The 21323-nt window shown below is 33.5% G+C and overlaps 1 protein-coding gene across 1 annotated transcript; it reads right to left on the bottom strand.

Moving 5' to 3' along the window:
* Positions 1 to 3305: 3305 nt before the first annotated feature.
* Positions 3306 to 11414, bottom strand: LOC110716177 (zinc finger CCCH domain-containing protein 34-like). The gene is made up of 7 exons (XM_021894803.1): positions 10943 to 11414; positions 10675 to 10823; positions 10331 to 10396; positions 9977 to 10096; positions 9559 to 9867; positions 8342 to 8656; positions 3306 to 4411 (listed from the first exon to the last, which is right to left on the bottom strand). The coding sequence occupies exons 1-7, from the start codon at positions 11016 to 11018 to the stop codon at positions 3992 to 3994; spliced, it is 1455 nt and encodes a 484-aa protein (XP_021750495.1). The 5' UTR covers positions 11019 to 11414; the 3' UTR covers positions 3306 to 3991.
* Positions 11415 to 21323: the final 9909 nt, after the last annotated feature.

Below are 21323 nucleotides of genomic sequence, written 5' to 3'. Positions count from 1 at the left end.
AACACCACAAATATCAATAGCTTATATTCATATTTATATACTTTCCACAAAAACATTTATATTGAACTTTAAAAATATAAAGCGAGTTCAATGTATTCAAATATAAACTAACCCACATATAACTAACATAAATCCATTGCTGGACTAAGAGGAAAAAAATAAAATACTACCACGAACAGGACTAATACAACAACCACTACTACGACTCAATTGTTTACCGCAATACCTGAATTTCGTATCCAATATCCGAGAGCTAAAAACACTGACCGACCACTACTAGCTGTGAGATTGTCGACGAAGCAAATCGGGACCACATAGAACGAATCTCCAAGCAAGTATCAAATGAAAGACCCAAACATTACAGATCCGTAAAAAGGGGAGAGATAAGATTGTAACCAGGAGGGAAATTTGATTTATCTAACGATAAGTAACTATGGTTTACTACCGTTAACGCCTTCATGCCAACCCCTGCTGTAGATATGTACTTTTGGCCTCCTGTCCCGACAGGAAGTGCAATGATGATAAATAAAGCCATCTTCGTGTTGGATCAAAGTGAAGAATACTTATGGATAACTGGTTAAGCCACAAAACACAAAAGACTAGCCCAAATTAAAGAAAAGCCAAAACAAAGGTCCAATTAACTAAACCTGATCATAATTAGGCTTAAGTCCGTGCTTAAACCCTAATAATGACGGATTTAGGAGCGTCTAGGTTAAAACTTAGTGCTGCCGCAGAAAAAGCCGCGCGCAACTATTTCAGTTGCGCGCGACACCCAGCGCAACTTCCAGAGTTGCGCTACGGAAGATTTGTAATTATTCGGAAATTATACGGAAAATATAAAATCGAATCTTACCATAAAGTCGCGCGCAAGAACAATAGTTGCGCTGCACATAGCAGCGCAACTCTATAACTTGCGCTGGGTTGCCGCGCGCAACTTCATATATTGCTCGCGACACCTGCCGCGGCAGAAAGCTCGAAACCATAAACCTAATCCTTCTCAATAAATACGAGCTTAAGCCGAGGCTTCAAGAGAGAGAAATTAACCTAAAACTCTGGCGAAATAACTTGTGAACTTGTGCAACCTAGCCCTCTTATCCTAAACACTCACCCTTCCGATACTTTGTTACTACGGTGGAGGTTCCCCAACAAGAAGGTGTCCATAATTGTTCTAAACGGAGATCTAGCAAAGAGAAGTGGTAAATTCCCGAGCACTTAGTTAAATCACCTTTATTTTTCTTGTTTAAAAGGACTTTAATTAATTAATTAGTGTTGTTTTATTACTTTTAAAATAATTAATTAATCAATTCCACATAGTATCTTGCGTTAATAAAGACTAGAATTGAATTAAATAATTGTTGGTTGAGCACCTAAGCCAAGGCGAATCTTGTTTAATTATTGTTCTTCCACAAATTTTATTAAATAAGAATAACGAGTTTGCAATGTAATTCCTACGTGAATTAATGCTTGTAAATAAAATCAACTAACATAGTTTTAGATATCGCGCTGCATATATTGTTTGGTGATGAAATTGTGAAAAAGGAAGAGCTAGTAGAGGTCTTACTAGGGCTAGGATGGACGATTCCCCTCTAAAAGGAACGTTATCTTAGTACCCTCGCTCCCGAACTCATTTCTGGTTTATAGACCAATTTGGATATGGGTAAACTTATTATTTGTGCTAATTATTCCATGAACTCCACATGGAAGAAAGGCATGAACGAGGTTTATGAGTTTTTCCTAAAACTCATTGGCGACTCCTACTTGTTTCTTATAAAAAAGCGTGATGATAGAATCAATTTAATTCAAGGTCCCCCAAACAGTCAGGAATTCAAATCCTACTACACCTTAACAAGTGTAAAGTCCTAGGTTTTTAACTGGCCAAGGGCATTTAAGGAGAGTGCCCCTTACGATGGGATCGCCCTCCTTACACCTGCAAACACATCAATTATTGGTGCAACAGCAGTTAATTAGGCATCTATAGCGAAAGACACATGTGCCCTTCATATATCACTTGAAATGTAGAAAATACCCCAGATTAATGAATTATGAGGAATAAATCGGGTAGCACTCCTATTTTAAATGCTTATCTTATCTTTTATTTTATTTATTTTTTTTTAGGAATTTTGAATGCTTATCTAACGCACGTTCGTTACCAAAATAAATAAATAAAAAATATAATATAATATAATAAAAAGGCAATGTCCCATACTTTCATGTGTACTTTGTGGCCAAGTGAATTTTACGTTAAACCAAAATCAAATCCTAACTTATTTTTCTTGATCTCACCTAATTTTTAATTTGATTGAATTTTAACCTTATATATGTATACTAATTTAAGAAAAGTTTATCAAATGGGGTCATATTAAATGTATACTAATTTATGTATACTAATTTAAGAAAAGTTTATCAAACGGGGTCATATCAAACGGGTCATTTTAACCTTATTATTTTTTTTAAAGAATAATAAGGTTTATTTTAATAATATGTAACTTTCATTAAATAACTAAAAGAAATTTAACAATAAAAATTGCACATAAAATAATAAAGTAAGGACCTGTTCACATTTACTGAACTGAGCTGAACTAAACTGAACTGAACTGATTAGAGCTGAACTGAACTGAACTGATTAGAGCTGAACTGAACTGAACTGAATTGAGCTAAAATAAATATTTTATGAGAAAGGGAAATCAAGAGCTGAACTGAACTAAACTGATTGGAGCTGAACTGAACTGAACTGAACTGATTGTAGCTGAACTGAACTGAACTGAAATTAAGTAAATGTGAACAGGCCCTAAGTATAGAACATATTTTTTCTGATTTGATTAAGATTTTTTTTTTCCAAATATGATATGATATATAAGTATAAGTATTAAAAAAAATAAAATAGAGTGAATTAAGCATGACTTAGTCCACAATAAATGCAACCAAGTTGAGTTTTCATTTTTTTTTTTTTTTTTTTTTTTTTAACCTACGTAAATGATTTCAAATACGAAGGTCATTGTTAATGGAATAATATTTTAATCTACATTTTAATCTACAATAATGATTTCAAATACAAAGGTCAATTAATTGAGTACTATTTTATCATATTTTATTGAAGTTTATGAACTGTTTTATGAGTTTAATAACCTCTAATTTTATCTTATCCTAAATTTTCATAACTTATTAGCCTATTTTTGTCATGTATTGTCATTATTGATTTGAGAATGTTAGAGCTTAAATAAGTGAAAATAAGGTGAGATGTATGAATAGAGCCTAAGTCGGTTCCATACACAGAACATGAAAATTAAGGCAATTAACAAACAGACTAACGCATAAATAAGAGTTAAGTTTTCTTCTTCACATAAAAGGATGACATGATAAATTATCAAGTAACATTGTATTAAATGTCACATCATCTTTCTCTATATATAAGAAGGCAGCAAAGACAGTGCCTGCTTTCAGATCCTGATTTTTTTGGCAATAATTTTGCCCGAGGAGGCAAAAGAAGTGAGGGAACAAACAGAAACTCCCAATCATACCACGCCCTAAGGCTGGGCTGGGAAGCATGTTCCGTGTATTGGATAGTGCAAAAGAAAGGCGCGAATCAAGGTCCATGTACAAAAGGGAATGGCAACGTACAAGGACCAGTCATAATCATATTCGAGGAAGAAGAAAGATGGAAGGGGGAGGTGAGATCATTTATAAGCCACTGGAAATTCTAGTAATTTGGAGGGGATAGGACTCTGTTCAATGGATGAGTATTACTTGTTTTCCCTAATTATTATGAGAATATGGGACTGCAGGATGGCTTATTCAAGAAAGAAAAAAAGATGGCCACCGCGATTCTATAAACACAGATGTGGACAGTTGTGTGTGCTAGTGTGAATTGTGGATAAGGGGCAGGGGATAGACTTCCTGCCTCGGATTTGTTCAAAAGAATGACTTCTGATGGTTCCTGAAATTTCATCTACAAAAGCAAAAATGAGGAAAATAAGCATTTCCTGTTTGGTGCTTAGCTTGGAGCACCTCCGTCACCAGGACCTCCTTTACTCCCAGTGGAAGTAGTAGAGCTCTGACTAGACTGCTGGATACCAGAGTGCGATATGGACCCACTTTTTGACAATACAGAGCCACCTGAACCGCTTGACAATACAGAGCCACCTGAACCGCTTGATATGCTCACAGAGGAAGACAAGGCAGAAGCAGATTCTTTGTTGGACCCTGAAATTACTTCAGCTCGCAAATCTGAGGACGAGGATGATGGAGCAAGAGTTCCAATAGAAGATCCAACAGGATAAGGAGCTACTGCCATATCCGAAAGAGAAGATGCAGAAGGGCTGTAACTTAGATTTCCCATTGGATGATCAAACTTGCATGTTGGACCAAACTTGCATACTCCATGTTGTGCATAGTAACTACAAGTTGGAGTACCCTGTAAAATAATGGAGTTAACATGTTTCTAGAATTCACAAACAACTTGAACTAATTTGTTTTTACGAAATGACCAATCAACAAGCCCAGACCATCTAGTTTAAATATATAGTATAAAAAACAGAAATGCAGAATCGCATGCAATTCAATAACATAATAAGTTCTTCGAAAAGGAAATGATCGGTAAGTAAACTATGCATGCATATGTTAATTTACCACTATCAAAAAGTTGTACTTAGAATCCATTGATATACTCATTCCCTAGTTTTATTTTCATTTAACCATAACTCTATTTAAACAACAGAAATCCCATTTCATAAACAAGGAAGAAACAGGATGCTCAAAGATAGTTAATCACTTAATCTTGGTCTATATTGCCCCACCAGCCACCTTCCCTGACTCCTCAACAACAACAACAACAAAAACAACAAAGCCTTATTACCAAAATGATTAGGAGTTGGTTAACATGAATCTTCATAAGGGGCCAACCGCAAACAATGGAAAATCCAAGAAAATACTTAGCGGCCGAAAAACAAGGGCAGTGTAAAGTGAAAATCCAAAAAACAGGATATAAAATTGAAATTGAGAAAGTTTAATAAAAGAGTAAGGGGGAATAAAAGAGGGGATAAAATGCAAGTAAGAACACAAATCTAATATATAATTGCAGAGTCGTTTTCACCACAACCCTTCAAATCCCCAATCTTCAAATCTCATGCATTTGAGGTTTTTTTTTTTTTTTTTTTTTTAAAAAAAAAATAACTATCATTCCATTACTTTATTTGTTTTTTTTTAAACAAAAAAAAATTGTATTTTTTCAAGGGAATGCAATAACTAATAATAACAATTCATTTTTTTCTTAAACACTATTAACATTTCACTTTGTGTTATTTTCTTTTGTGTATAATATGTGTCATGTATTAGCACGGATGCACGGATTTACAGTTCATTTATCAACAATTCACTATAGAACTCAAAATCCCCAACCGTTCAATTCAAACAACTTCCACTTCTCTAATAATCAAAATAAAAATATGTACAACACGCTTTTTGCGTAATTGGCCTCATCAAATAGTTGCTTGCAAAAGAACAAAGTAACCCCTCCTATAGCACTGATGGAATAACCCCTATGACACTAACCGAATAACCCATATGACACTAACCGAATAACCCCTATAACACTGAACGAGTAACTCTACAGCTTTGAAAAAGTAACCCCCATAATAGCTTGACACATTTGCATGGCCACCTACATATAAGAGTAAGGTTTTGTTCTTTCGAGTTTATGAGCAGAATAGAGTACATCAGATTGCAAAAGAGTAGAGCATGTGACAATAGAGTAGAGCAGAGCTCAACAAAGTATAGTAGAGCAAGAGCAGACCATAAATAGTTCAAAATAACAGGGCATAAGTTACTACATCTAAATCAACCCCGTATTTGAAATATATTTTTTCTTATATTATAAAATTAAAATCTTTCTAATATAATATATATCCCGTGCATTTTGCACGGGTACACTCTAGAAATATATCATTTAAAAATAAATAAATAAATAAATAAAAATTTGCAAAACACAATCAGTGTAGGTAAAAAGGAAAAAAAAAAGCTCTACCAAGAAAATGACATAAATATGGTCCAATCCTACAGTCCTGTAAGACAGCCCTTTGTAAGTCTAAATATAAGAGCAGAAGAAGGTTACAAAGAGTTACACAATTAAATAAAGGAAAAGAGTACTGACAGGCCAAAAAACTTTGAATCAATCTTCTCGATAGTAACCCTGGAGTCTCTTCCAGTCCATATTCAACTAAACGTTAGCCAGAGATAATAAACATATGATAGATCACAGAAAATAATAACACGGCCTAATTAGCTCACTTATCAAATTTAATGGAGAGCTTAGTTGGTCAGGCAAGTAGCAACTAAACTCAAGATCAAACTGAGTTTGTAGAACTCAACAAAAAGCAACAAGTTTTCATGAAAACAATAATATAGGTGTGCTCATGCTTTTTTTTCTTTTAAAATATATATATATATATATATATATATATATATATATATATATAAATATATATATATTACAAGTTTGTAAGATCTATTAATTAAAAAAACCGTATCAAACATAATAATAGCCATCATAAAGTTGAGCTACTCAAATTTTTGCTGAGCAAGGAAAGATTAACATAATTATTAAGATTACAAATCTCAATTGAGGTTGGGCACAACAGCTCACTCAAGTCAAGTTTTAACTGAGCTGAACTTTCGAAGCTATGCAAGTAGGCACCACAATGAATTACCCCCTACTTACCTCAAGTAATTACACAATTCCCCTACAATCATGCTACAGTTCTATTAAGGGTTGAGAAAAAAAATTAACCATTCCACTGTCGAAGAGATGTAAATTTTGAATAGAAAAAACTGAAAAGGTAAATTTGAGAAAATATGTGAATCATTTTAATTAATGTTTGTATCAAATTATAAAAATTAAAAAAAAAAAATTTTTAAATCAATGTTATGAAAAGCAACATAATTTTAACATTGTATATATTTTTCTATCAATTATTAATTTCTGCTTTAATTATGCTGACATATAATTGAGAAAACTAGACAAGTGACATCATTAAAAAACATAAAATGATGTGAAAGTTTAGAAGAAACAGTCCAGAAAGAGAAAAATATTACAGGCTTCCCTTTAGCACCTTTGGTAGCAGAAATTGAACTCGTTTTCTCTGCTAAACAAAGTTGTATTGACAACTACCATATGTCCATATACAGAGAACCAAAAGAAGTAATAAAATTCACAAGGCATCAGTTCTATACGACTAGGATGTCCTTACTCCCTCCACTTGTTCACTTAATAGATGGAAGTGAAATACTCAACAAGACATATCTGCATTGAAAATGAGAACTAGAAGAGAGAATACCATGTCCACTATGAAAATTCCGGCACACTAAAAGGCTACGTAATTCAACAATCCCCCAAGAACATTGATCAGTAATATACAAATATATGTATATGTACAAGCGAAAGTTACACTTTTGGGATAATTCAATCGAATCTTAAACAGTTATACACGAATTAAAGAACACTGCTTTAAACAAAAGGAATGAAAATAGTTGTCACTGGCACTAATAACACATAAATTAACAATATTAAATTACGTTCTGTTAAGGCCCCACAGTAGATATTTTAAATCAAAATCCAGACAATAGAATCCAAGTCTTTGTATTTATCAATGTCACATAAAGAATGTAAGCCTAAAAAGAATTGATGAATACATTATTACCATATAGTTTAAAGACGAAACTGCAAGTTAAATAGCATTTATCATGGTAATGATGTGGACGAAGAATTATTGCGGGCAATTTAGTAATAAACAACTGCAAGATTTATCTAATTAAACCATTAGCATAAAAAAGACTAACTGAGGACGTTAAAATCTGATGGAAAATCCAAATCCAGGGATTAAATAAGCAGAATATCCAAGCCTACCCAAGAATATAGGTTCAGACAACCACCAGAACCTCATACCTTCTCTTCAGTTCTCACAATTAAGGAGATTGAGAATGCATGCCCAAATTTATTAACCTAGAAGATACTTGAAGATTACAGATTCATCATAAGGTAATCATACTCTAACTAGAACAAACAATGAAAAGTATGACTAGTATAGTAATCAAATACTGACATAAGGAGTTGGTGACAGGTGAGCCCAAAAGGATGTCAGAGCAAACCACTTCTATAAGCACCAAAGCACAATAAGCTTTCACAAAATATGACAGTAGTCTTCAGGCTATGGTTCTCCTTTAGAAAAGTGAAGAGGAACAATATTGGGTGATGGAGACCCAACGTAATGATATCCCAATAAGTCAATTAGAATATACAACTACTGAGAATTTAATGAGAATTAGAAGTAAGAGGTGTAAAAATACATACTGGACGAAGAGGAAGTCCCATGGGGCTAAGGGCAGAACTGGTTTCTGGAACAACCCATTCTGAAGGATGATTATATTTACATGACGAACCGAATTTGCAGTCTCCTGTTTTAAGGTAATGCTGGCATTCTGGTTGCCCGGGTCTCTGAGGATATGAATGTTCCTTTGATATACTAGTTGTTCCACCACCAGAAGGAGATATAGCTTGATAAGGACCAGTTACACCAGTGTAAGCAGAAGGTGACATTGGCATTAAACCGTAAAATTGGCCAGCTCCCACTGACTGGGTATTAGGGGCAGTTATAGGGGTAGTGCCCTGTGCCAAACATAGTTACCAAACAATTAGACACAAAATTGAAAAACTGTGCAGAAAGACTTTAAACACAATAAATGGTGACTGACCTAACCTTAATTTGCACTGTTCAATATAATTTTTTTTTCAACAGCACAACATCATTTACTTTCAAAAGCTCGAACTTCATGGGAATTTTGCTAGCATGAAACCAACTAGTTTAACATGAATTATGTTTTAAGTTTTCAACCATATACAGTATAAAAGAGAACTGCAGTTCCTTTGAAGCAATAACTACAACTAAAAGTAGCATTTACAACCTGCATCAGAAATGAGTGTACTCTCTAGATTATAGGAAATTCAGGAAAACATAAATCTTTTTTTTACCCAATCCACTCATAATTATACTATGTATTAGCTGTTACTGTTATCACGGGTATGATGACGATCATGTTGCAATTGTAAAGAGTTAGTACAATTACTAAGATTACCACATCTTATATCTTTCCACCATAAGACTATAACCCCCACCTTCCTTTTCCTTCCTACATCTAAATCCATTTCTTTTTAAAAGCCGCTAAATTGGATGACGTAAGGGAACATGAGAGTTGGTAATTCTACACTATGTTAGTTGTATCAAGAGGTCAAGGCCCAAGTTAGGAAATCATACCATTGGCCAATTGAGCCCTATCTAAGAATGTTTTAACACAGTTTTTTTTTTGTGAAAATTTACTCTCTTTCATGAAAAAGAAAATCCAAATCCAAAATTAGACAATAAATAATACAGCTGCAGGCATTAATCGCATAGCTTTTCCATTTGCTAGTGACAAAATTATCCTCATAAAATCAAACACCGAGATATATATAATGTTTCAACTTTCAAACATCATTTCTATAGCCACGCAACCAAAATGATATTCACTTACTGGGTAAGGTCCCCAACTAGGAAAGGGAACTATCCCAGGAGAGATCAGCATTGGTCCATACAGTCCTTGGATATACGAGCCCGGTACCATAGAGGGCCTTGCAACAGGCCAATTGCTGGTCATCACTCCATACTGCTGAGGAGTGGGACCAGGAGTAGAGTAAACAGTTGGCGAAGCTAAGGCAGGAGGAACTGTGGCAGGTGCTGCCGTAGGTACTGGTACATTTGAAGGAGGTGGATGGTGAAATTTGCATGTCATCCCAAACTTGCACTGCCCTGTTTTTATGTAATAAGTACACTCTTTCTCTCCCTGCAGAATCAACAATCATCAGGTTCCTGAAGTTTAAATCTTCATGTAGTGTTAACTCTGGGAAGAATTCTAAGACTCTCACTACAACAAAAAAATATAGTATACAAACCGGGCGTAAAGGGTATCCATATATGTTCAGCGCAAACGGATTCACAGAACTAGCTCCTTGCCGTGGATGATGGTACTTACAAGAAGAGCCAAATTTGCAACTCCCAGTTCTCATAAAATACTACAATGTTTCACGAAGGAAGAGCAACATAAAACACAAAGATTTAATACATGTTTCTTAAAAAATTCATGTACGTCAATAAACAAAAATAAATTCAGGCATATCAATAACAAAAGAAAAGGATTGTTGCATCGAAAACACGAACACAATCTATATCTCAGTAGCAATCAATGTCGAAAACATCAATATATGTACAAATACTTTCAATTTCGTTAACACGGGTCAATATAGTACCTGACAGATTGGCTGACCAGCTCGCTCAGGTAAGCCTCCTCCACTAACCCTTCCACTTCGTACCACCTGATCAATGTTAACATCGCACCAGTTTAAAACTTAGTTTATTTAAAAATATAATAATAACGAAATCCACAGATACAGAAGTTAAGCTAAGATAGATACTCAACACAAAATTCCATTTGTTAAAAAAGGTAAAGGAACAAAATTGATTCCATAAAAATCCAACAAATTGCAAGATCAAATTACAACAAAATCAAACAATAACAATTACATATATTAGAATCAATAAAAAATAAAAAATAAAAAAAAATTATTTTCGAAATGAAATACATTGTTTTTACCGGTGAAGTAGAACGATCACGGGGATGATTAAAACGACACCGATCGGCATAACCACAAAAACCAGTCCTCAGATAATATATGCAATCGGGCTCACCGGGCCGTTCCGGGTATGATGATGGCTCCTCCATTCCAAGCTGCCACATCGGTTCTACTCTTATTCCAAAACCCACAATCCATCAAAATTGATCCCACATTATATATCACCAAAACCAAATTGAAACACCCAATTAAATTGAAAATGTGATCAAATACAAAAGAATATAATACCTTCAAGCCCAGTTTCAGGCCCATGACCCGAATCCCAATCCGGGTTTGGATCTGAGTGGGTCCCTTCCGACTCCATTGTTGCACCAGAATCTGATCGGAGAATGGTGGGAGGGAAGAGAGAGAAGAGAGTGAGTTTTTTAGAGACAGAAAATGGCGAATTGGTGATCGATTTTATATACTGTATATATAAATAAAAAATAAATATTTCCTTTTTGTACAAATGAGCAAAATCAAATATAAAATATGACTGTCTTTTTTTTCTTTTCTCTCTTGTTCAACTGGTTTTTGATGATGGTGAGTTTCTCTCTCTAGAAGATGGGGTAAATTTTTTCAAAGCATTTGATCTTTTTGGGGAAGTTGGCTTTTTCGACTGGGTGGTTTATATACGCGCGAAAGAAGAATGAGAGATTTTTTTTTGGTTATTTTTTGTTGTTTATTTATTATTCAAATTAAAAAAACGTTTACGCAAAAAAAAAATAAAAATAAAAAAAAAATAAAAAAAAAAAATCCAACTGACTTTTGGTATTTGAGGAGAGAGAAAGCAGTCATAAAATAAAAGTAGTATTTAATTGCAGCCCAGAAATTTGCACGTACCAAGGATAAAAACACAAAAATAAAAAATGAAAATATATACAAAACCGACACGCTTAAAAGGGTAGGTGTGAACTACATTAGTGGTGGGTTCTTTTGAGTTTTTGAGTTGATACTTCTGTTGGATTTTGTTTACTAGAGTGTACCGTGTAAAATGCACTAGATATAAAAAAATATACTTTCTCCGTTCTTTTATTATTACACCACTTGCCGGTTTAGGAAGTTTCACAAATATTGCACCATTTTCTCAATAGGAAAAAAATTATTTGTGTTCACACTACAAATACCTAACATACCTTAGTTTTTCACACTTACTTTTTAGTTTATCAATATATCACATGGGCAATTTTGTATTTATACCTTTCTCTCTCTTACTTTTTTCCACTACCAAAATATTTGTACCAAACCCTTATGGTGCAATAATAAAAAAAACGGAGGAAGTATATATTTAAAATATGGAAAGTTGATCTTGATGTTGTAACTTATACTTGGGCTGTAATGGTCAGTTTTGGACTGGTCGACTCTGTTGAACCCTGCTCAACTTTGCGCTAGTGAGTATTAATAATCGTATTAATAATGTGTTGCCACTTTTTTTGTCGTTCTGACACCTACTCTGTATATAATATTCCCTGCTTTGCTTAGAAGCTCAAAAAACAGGGTCTTACTCTTTTATGTCGGTGGCCACGCAATGTAGCTAGCTATTATGGGGTTTAGTTTGTCAAAGTTATAGAGGTTACTCGTTTAGTGTTTTAGAGGTTACTCGGGTTACTCAGTTAGTTTCATATGGGTTAGTGTCTTGCTCTAGGAGTTATATACTTTAATCTGTTGCAAATAGTTATTCGGTGAGGTTAGTTGCGCAAAAACGTGTTGTACATTTTTATTTTTATTTTTTTTTATGATCAGAGTAGTAAAAATTATTTAGAGGGTAGTCCCTAAAAAAATGCATATAATTGAAGGGTTGGGGATTTAGAGTACTTTAGTGAATTATTGATAAAAAGAACTATATATTCATGCTAATGCATGACATATATTATACTATATATCAAAAAATACTTGTAAAACAAAGTGAAATGTTGGTACATATTATTTAAAAAAGGTGAAATGTTGGGGGTTTTGAGTGCTATAGTGAATAGTTGATGAAGGAACTGTATACTCGTGCTAATGCTTGTCACATATTATACTACGTATCCAAAAAAAATAAAAATAAAAATAAAAATAAAATAAGAAAAAAAAAAGTGAAATGTTAGTAGTAGTTCCTTGAAAAAAAAACAAAAAGAAAAACAGAAAGAAGGTATTGGATGGGTAGTTTTTTTTTTTTTTTTTTTTTAATGATAAAAAAAAAATTTAGTTGTGGGATAAGTAGTTATTTTTTTCTTTAAAAAAAAAAACAAACTCAAATGCATGAGATTTGAGGATAGGGGATTTGGAGGCTTGTCGTGAAAACGACTCTGAAATTATATATTAAATTAACAATATCTAGAGCATTTACCAGAATGAGAAACAAGTTTTGTTTATCAAGGGGTTTTGATGTACTTTCATCTGAAAATTTAAGGGCAAAATTGACATTTCCTATAAACGTGAATTTGACGACGTGAAAACGTAATTGAATATTTTCTCTCTCTTCTGGTTATTTTGAACATTTTCTCTTTCCTTCTTTAATTTTCTCTCCTGTTTTTTCAAAAAGAAACAAATTTCTGTCTCCTGTGAATTTAAAGCTGAACATTGCTCTCCTCTATCACAAAATTAAGGTCAGAGCACTCACCATTGAAGCTGGGCAATTTAAATTCACTAAATTTGGGCAGTAGGATATAACCCTTTCCTCTTTTCACCTTTGTCAACCGGGGTTTTCGTTTTTGCCAAAATTGTGGCGGTGACATGGTGTTCACGAGCAAGAAAGCAAGAAGAAGGTGGAGGATGAAGAAGATGGAGGAATGAAGGATGAAGAAGATGGGGTAGGAAGAAGCAAAGGACAAAAAATAATGAAAAAAATACCAAACTGAATTTTTGAGAATTCAATTCAATTTTATTGTTCCAGATTCATTTGATTTTCAGCTGAATTTGTAACAAGATTAATTAGCTTAAATGTTATCAAAAATCAAATAGTTGAAGAAGAAGTCGTCCAATCAAGAGATCGTTCAATGGCGGTGGAAGCTTCATCGTCGACTTCAATGGCGGAGGAGAGAGAAAATAAGGAGAGTTTGAAAGATGATGTATACTGCTGATGGTCTTCTAGAGTTAACGCCCTCGTTAACTTGGCGTTAATTGTGGTCCATAAGTGCCACCTACCAACTGAGTAGAAATATATTTTTTAAAGTCATTTCACGGAAAACAAAGCAAAATATTTACTGAATTGCCATTTGATCAACAAATTTCGTTGATCATATTGATAAACCGGGCTCCCTCCAACATCTATGTATTTCCTCAAAAAAAAAAAAAAAGATGGTTTTTCTATATAATAACCATGTTAATTTCACTTTTCTACATGTGTCCCAACATATAACATTTTCCACACTGTAATCCCAATATATATTTTGTTACCATAATACCATATGGTAACCTTACCGTTATCCGCCTTTAAAAATTCCGTTAGTGAGGCCCACTCTCAATTTATGAATATATTTTTTATTGATTTGCGCGTTATAAAATGTTCCGTTAAAAGTTTCGGTGCTATTTTGGTCCTTCAGTTTTCAAATTGAGCTCGAATTTGGCAAAAACATAACTTAAAGCCTCGTTTTGCTTATTAAGTAATGTATCGATTTATGTGTTCATGTTTTAATACTTATAACGAGGCATGTATGTTAAATTTTTTATTTTTTGAAATCTTAGCTCAATTTGGATCCTTGAAGACCAAAATAGCCCCCAAAACCTTCAATAGAATATTTTTCAATGTGCAAATCGATTAAAAAAATATAAATAACTTGAGAGTGGGCCCCACTAACGGAATTTTTGATGGTGGGAGAATGGCAAGGTTACAGTTTGGAAACAAAATGTATATTGAGGTTACAATATAGAAAGTGATATATGTTGGGGCACAATGTAGAAAAGTGATATTAACAAGGTTATTGTATAGAAAAACCCAAAAAAAAAAAAAAACATCTATCTATTAAACCTATACTAAAAGCACATTTTTCAATGACACTTGTCATAACCTTGTGAAAAAAATTTCCGCCTATTTCGCTTTTTTTTTTTTTTTTTTTGCAAACACTTTAAGTAAACTATTTATAACTTATTATATTTGCTTTCTAGTTTGACAATTATACTTCCTCCGCTACAAATTACTCGCAATAAAGGAGTATCATTTGTGAGACATAAAATATTCCTTTACTGTGAGTAATTTGTAATGGAGGGAGTATATACACAAGCTATGTGACACACAAAAATTCGTGTGTGTGAATATATCAAGCTCGATGCTATGTGTGAATATTTCTAAATATCTTTTATACTATACTTTATACTCTGTATATTGTAATATTATTGTCAAATTTATTTAACAATCGTGTATTGTACGAGATTTTAACCTAGTTAACAAACTAAATAAGTACTTTAACTGCACAAGAAAGTGAAAGAGGTTTCGTTGTATGTTCTCGTTGACAATCTTATAATGATATAAATATGCACTAACCGTCTTTAAAAGAAAAATATATAAATAAATAAAATTGCATAAGAAATTGAAATGTAATCTTTCTCTTAGATTCAATATCTAAATTTTAATGTGTATATTGTATAGTCTAATGTCACTCACATAATATAAATATATTTCTCATGTTTGGATATTATTTTGTTTGATGAATAAAAAACATAATACTTCCTATGTTCTGTTTTACTCAACATGTTTCTTTTATCATGCTTGCCAATGCAAACCTTTAACGGTCAATAACTTTAATTATCCATAATTAAAAAATATAAAAGATATATACTATTGTAGGGAATATTTCAAGCATTACCCCAAACTTGAACCCCTCTGTGATCATACACATAAGTATGGTAGCGTCCAAAAGGAAAGAAGCTAGAGCAAAAGAGTCGCCAACAAGTTTTGGTAACTTGTAAACCGTTCACAGGGTGAATATTACACCCCTTAACGATCCAGGAGATCGTTAACTCCAATAGGTCTGGAACCATGACTGGAAGTTCGGGGATGAAGGTACAAATGCAACCTAAAAGAGATTGAACCTGCCTTAATAATAGACCTCTACTTTATTCTTCTCTTATTTATGTGCGCTTTCTGACTAACATGCAATCAATAGGTTTACTCTAAACCTGTTTAACCTTATTGGTTGAATATTAATGCACAACAAAACTATTATTGGTGATAAGTTGAATTATAATCATTTTAACCTTAAATAAGATTATTAATTATCTTATTAAGCGTGATTACAAATACAAGTTCCCTTTAAACATGCATAAAAGGTGTGATCAAGCAATAAAAATAAAAATTATCAAGCAACATAATAATAAATTATATATAAGTTATCCAAATAACATGAAATAATTCGTAAATAAACAAATTATGTAAAACAATTCGTAAATTAACAAATTACATGAAACAATTCAATAATTAACAAATTACGTTAAATTATATAATTTAACACAACAATAATCATCATCATAATAATAATAATTATAACAAATATAAAAATAATCATGTTAAAGCATAATAATAGCAAGATCTTAGACATGATACTAACAAGATTAATAACAATCCCTAGCATGTCACTAAACATGAAAGATCAAATATTTAGCCCTAACTTGATACTAACATGTATATTAGGAAAGAAAATAGGAAGCATCACAGGAACCATAATTGATATAAGCAAATCACCCTGATTATCATACTAGATACTAGGAATCAAAATAACATCCTAAACATGATTTCTATATCATAATAACAATTAAAACACTTACTTGGATGCCTAGTTTCTCTTTCTAATAACAAAATACACACGTTAGTAACTTCAAGGAAAATAATAATCAAACAATTAAATCAAATAATTGAAATAGAGATTAAGAAAGTTTAGACTAGATTTGGGCCCAAACCCTCAGAAATCAAACCTTTCACGTATAGGACGAAGACAACATCAAACAATGCTAGGTGTGTCTGGTGCTAATGTATGAGGAATTGTGTTTGTAAAAGGCCAGGCTTAGAAAAGAGGGAGAGAGAGAGTAAGCTTTAGCTTTGAGAGAGAAGAGAATTAGAGAGTTTTTTGGTTGAGAGTTGATGATTGAAAACGGAGGTTTTAGGAGGCTATTTAGCTGGATATGATAAAAAAAGAATCAGAGTTTTGAAAAGAATAAGACACAACGTTGTCACCAAACACGCCCCTGTCGCCAGACGACAGGGCTGTCGTCAAGCACTGCTAGATAGTTTTTGTGGATTTTGTTTTTATCATATCTTTTGATCCGGAATTCCAAATAAGTCATATAAGTTGTTGGAAATCTCTTGAAGTCTACTTTCCAACCCAATTAGAATCAGGTTAAAATCTTTTGTAGATAAAAATATATGGTCGAAATAGTGGAAGGGTGTTAGTTTTGGATAGAGTTTCATATCTCATTCATATTTTTTTCGTTATAGCTCGGAATTAATATTATAATATATCATTGGAAAGGTAATTTCAAGATCTATCCAACCATATAAGATTTAAATAAATATTATGAGGCACGAAAATAAAATCGGAATATATTCCACTTCGTATAAAACAAGGGTTCTAAAAAGAGTAGTTTTATTCAATTTCAAACTCTTTGAAACATAATTATCAATCCTAACTCCATTAGGATTTAAGAGAACCTTCTAGAGTATTCTAGAAGACTATAATCAATCCTAATAGCTTTAGGAATGATAATTAATAATAGGCCCTCCTCTAGATCATTGGGCCGCATATAAAAACTAAACCGGGCCCAGTTTAGTATTTTGGCCATAACTTCCTCATTATTCATCGGGATCTAGACCACTTTTAGCTGGTGGTAAACTGCATATTCCTAGTAGTTCTAACACTTATTTTTCTCTTTTGGAGAATGAAATTGCTAAAACTTCCTAGCGAGGGTGATGGTAATCCCTCTCTAGGGGAATGATTATCCTCTCATGGAACAGTATGGGTCTAAATGACCCTAATAAAGTAGCTTCTGTTAAGACGCTGCTTTTTGAGAAGTCTGTAGATGTGATTGGTATTCTTGAAACTAAAGTGAAAGTGAGAAACAAGGTTAAATTGCAAAAGAAATTTTGTTTTGCTTGGTCCTAGTATTATAACTATTCTAGTTCTCACAGGGGTGGAATTTGGATTGGCTGCTTGCAAGATAAAGTTACTTTGTGCATTCTTTCTTCTCATGAACAATTTTTTCATGTTGATATATGTATTAAGGACTTGCAACATCAAATTGTGTGTTTTTTTGTGTATGGTTTGCACTCTATTCATGATAGAGTCCTTGGCTTCTTAAATTGTGTAACTTGAATGTTGCTTCTGCTCCTTGATTAAGGACTTGCAACATCAAATTGTGTAACTTGAATTTTGCTTCTACTCCTTGGCTTCTTATTAGTGATTTTAATTCTGCTCTAAATGAGGGTGATAGGATTAATGGTAACCCTATCACTGATTATGAAATTAGGAACTTCAAGGAGTTTATTGTGACTCCTTATCTTTGTTAAATAAAGAGTAAGGGTTGATTCTTTTCTTGATCTTATAAAGGTCATGGTGATGATAGAAATGCTACTAGAATTGACATGGTCTTGGTGAATCAAGCTTGGCTTTCTTCCTATGGATCTGCTGAAGCTATTTATCTTCCTCCTCTTTTATCTGATCACAGTCCTATTTTGGTTGAAGTTTGTAAGCATGCTCCTGGGAGAAGTAGACCTTTTAGATTTCTGAACTGCTTAGCTGATCACAAAGATTTTTGCTCTACAACTGAAGCTGGTTGGAAGCAGGTCACTACTTTTGCTGCTATGAGTGATGTATTGCAGAATCTCAAGATCATCAAGTAGGGGCTTAAGAACCTTAACACCAGGCATTTTGCTAATATTGCTGAGAAGGTAGATCATGTTAATACTATTCTAGTTCAAATCCAGGAAAAGCTTGCACTGGATATTTCTAATCCTTCTCTGCAACTTCAAGAATTTGATGCTATTGATGAGGTTAGATATTGGATTCATATTCAGGAGAAAATTTATAAACAAAATCAAGGGTTAATTGGATTAAACTGGGTGATGCTAACTCCCAGTATTTCTTTTCTGTTATGAAACAAAGGCAGAGTAGAAATAGAATTAACTCTATTTTTACCATTTCTAATGTTCTTTTGAAAGATCACGCTTTGATTGAGAGTGAAATATTGGGTTCCTATAAGCTCTTTTAGGTACTAGAGCTACTTCTCTCCTTGCTATTGATATGCATACTATGAGATCTGGGAAACAATGTAGGAGATTATAAGTACTACGCAGCGGAAATAAACATGAATCATATTCATACAGTACCTAATCCCAATATCTAATGCATAACACATAAGGAACATATAATCGTACCTTTGAAGCGTGATTCCACGTGCGATCAAGCAAGAACAATGTGAGATAAAGAACCCCAAGCGTGATTCCTCTATTTGGTCCACGGGCATAGATTAAGACCTCCACTAATGCTAGTTAGTTGCAATTGAACCCTTCAATTGACCTTCTACGGAGAAGAGTGAGTAACGAACCACCATGAACCACCACAAACCACAACACGCGCCACCAAGGGGGGCCGACCGTACGAACGAGGGGAGGAGAGAGATAGTCGTGAGATGGAGAGAGGAATTAGGGTCTTTGGGATTGGTTGCCTTGATGTCAAAATACACTGTGTGAATTATGACTGCTTGCGTGCAACCCTAGGCATGGATCTTATTTATAGATCTCATCTCTAAATAAGAGTCCATGTCAAGAGCCCAACACCTAATTCCAATCTAACTATGCTAGCCCAATCCATTTCATGATTAGTTAAATGCTCATGAGGCCCATTAATGGGCCTCTAACTTGTTTAACCCAATACCCTTGTTGTGCGACTTCATAGGATCCATTCTATTAGGCTTTAGACTATTTGACTAGCCCAAAGATCATTGATCATAGTCTAGAAACAGACAATGATGACCCAAAAGAACGAACTTATTATCTCCATAATAGTGATCCTTGATATATCTAGTAATTGCACTTATCGAAGACACAATTCCTTCAATCTCCCACTTGTCTGAGACAAGTGCGCAATATTCAAATTCCTTAAGTCAATGTGTGTCGATTTGATAATATGATTGCATCTCATGTCGTGATCATATTATTCTACAAATCTTTTCTTGAAAAACTGAGTGAGATTCACAAAACAAATGATTACTATGTAATTCATTTGAGCACGACCATGCATTTTTTGAATTCTCCCTCTTCAAGGGGCCAAGACACATTCCTAATTAAATAGGTAGACTCAATCCAATCTTGTGGCAACCAAGGCTCCTACTCAAATCATGAGGTAACCAGGAAACACCCTTTATAATCTCCAGTTACGGGAAGACGTTTGAATGTACACAGTTACATCAATCATTGAATGAAATCAATGTTCCACTCATGTCAAAGGAATCCACTAATATATCCGAAAGTTCTATACTTGAACTTCAAAGTAGGTCTATAGTTCGATCAGGCATCATTCATGCATACCCATGTGATTGATCAAGCTTCACTACGCTCCTATAGCCCATGAAACTGCGCTATCCAATCAATCTTACATGCTAGTCCAATTTATGAAATAATTTATGTCCACTTTAATGATTCCAAACTAGGAACTAAATAATGTATGAATTTAGTTGACCTGTGGGGTTTCATTCACCAGGTTATTTAAATAAATTAACCTGATGAGCCCATCAATCCATAATTATTTTGGACATTTTATTTAATCTTGAAACCACGATTTAATAAGATTGAAACTTTGTTTCAATTGATAAACATAATTCTGCAAATGAATGTATTACACATGTCACTTGTTTTTCTCTAAAAACAAATACAACTTCTAATTACATCATTTGACACAATCCAGTTTCATTAGCATGTTTCTCATGCTTTGGAAATGGAAGGGGTTTACTAAGTAGAGTTCATGAGACATTCTCATAAACATGAATTTTGCAATTTCTAAATCTTATAATCATTTTCATCTCCATACACTAAGAATTTTTCTTCGCCCTTTCGCAAGAAACTCTGGAATTTCTAATTTGTATTCCAACGTTATATTGGATTTCGATTGAAATCTATCATCACTTGTTCTAAAAACACGTGAATCAAATAGACGAGTATAGTCCATGGCATGCATGATGAATCCTTTGCGAATTGCATAAGGATCATCACTCAAAACCTTAATTTCATCAACCTTTCTCAAAGCATTGAATCATTAAGCAACGTCTCATGTTACATGGGATTGAAACTCCTTTAAAGATAATGTTGAACCTTATAAGAATCTTATCAATGTAAGATTCTTAACCAAACTCAAACATCCTTCGAGATCTATCTCTATAGATCTTGAATCCCAAATGTACTCATCATCCTCTTCAAGGTTTTTCATACAAAAAGTGCACTACCCACCACTTGACTCTTCAAGCAATGAATAATTTGCTCTTTATACTAGACCAAGAAGACTTCATAGCTCCCACTAAGCATCTTGTGCACACAAGACCTTTTCTTCATTTTACGAGAACATCAAATGATTTGATTAACTCACAAAATTAAGAACACTAACTCCATGATGCTATGCATCCCTATGATTATTGGATCTTCAAACTTTTGATTGTATCATATACAAAT

Source organism: Chenopodium quinoa, unplaced genomic scaffold (assembly GCF_001683475.1).
Source record: "Chenopodium quinoa cultivar QQ74 unplaced genomic scaffold, ASM168347v1, whole genome shotgun sequence".
Taxonomy (NCBI): Eukaryota; Viridiplantae; Streptophyta; class Magnoliopsida; order Caryophyllales; family Amaranthaceae; genus Chenopodium; species Chenopodium quinoa.
The sequence above is the reverse complement of the archived record's forward strand: the minus strand, read 5'-3'. Positions and strand labels throughout refer to the sequence as shown.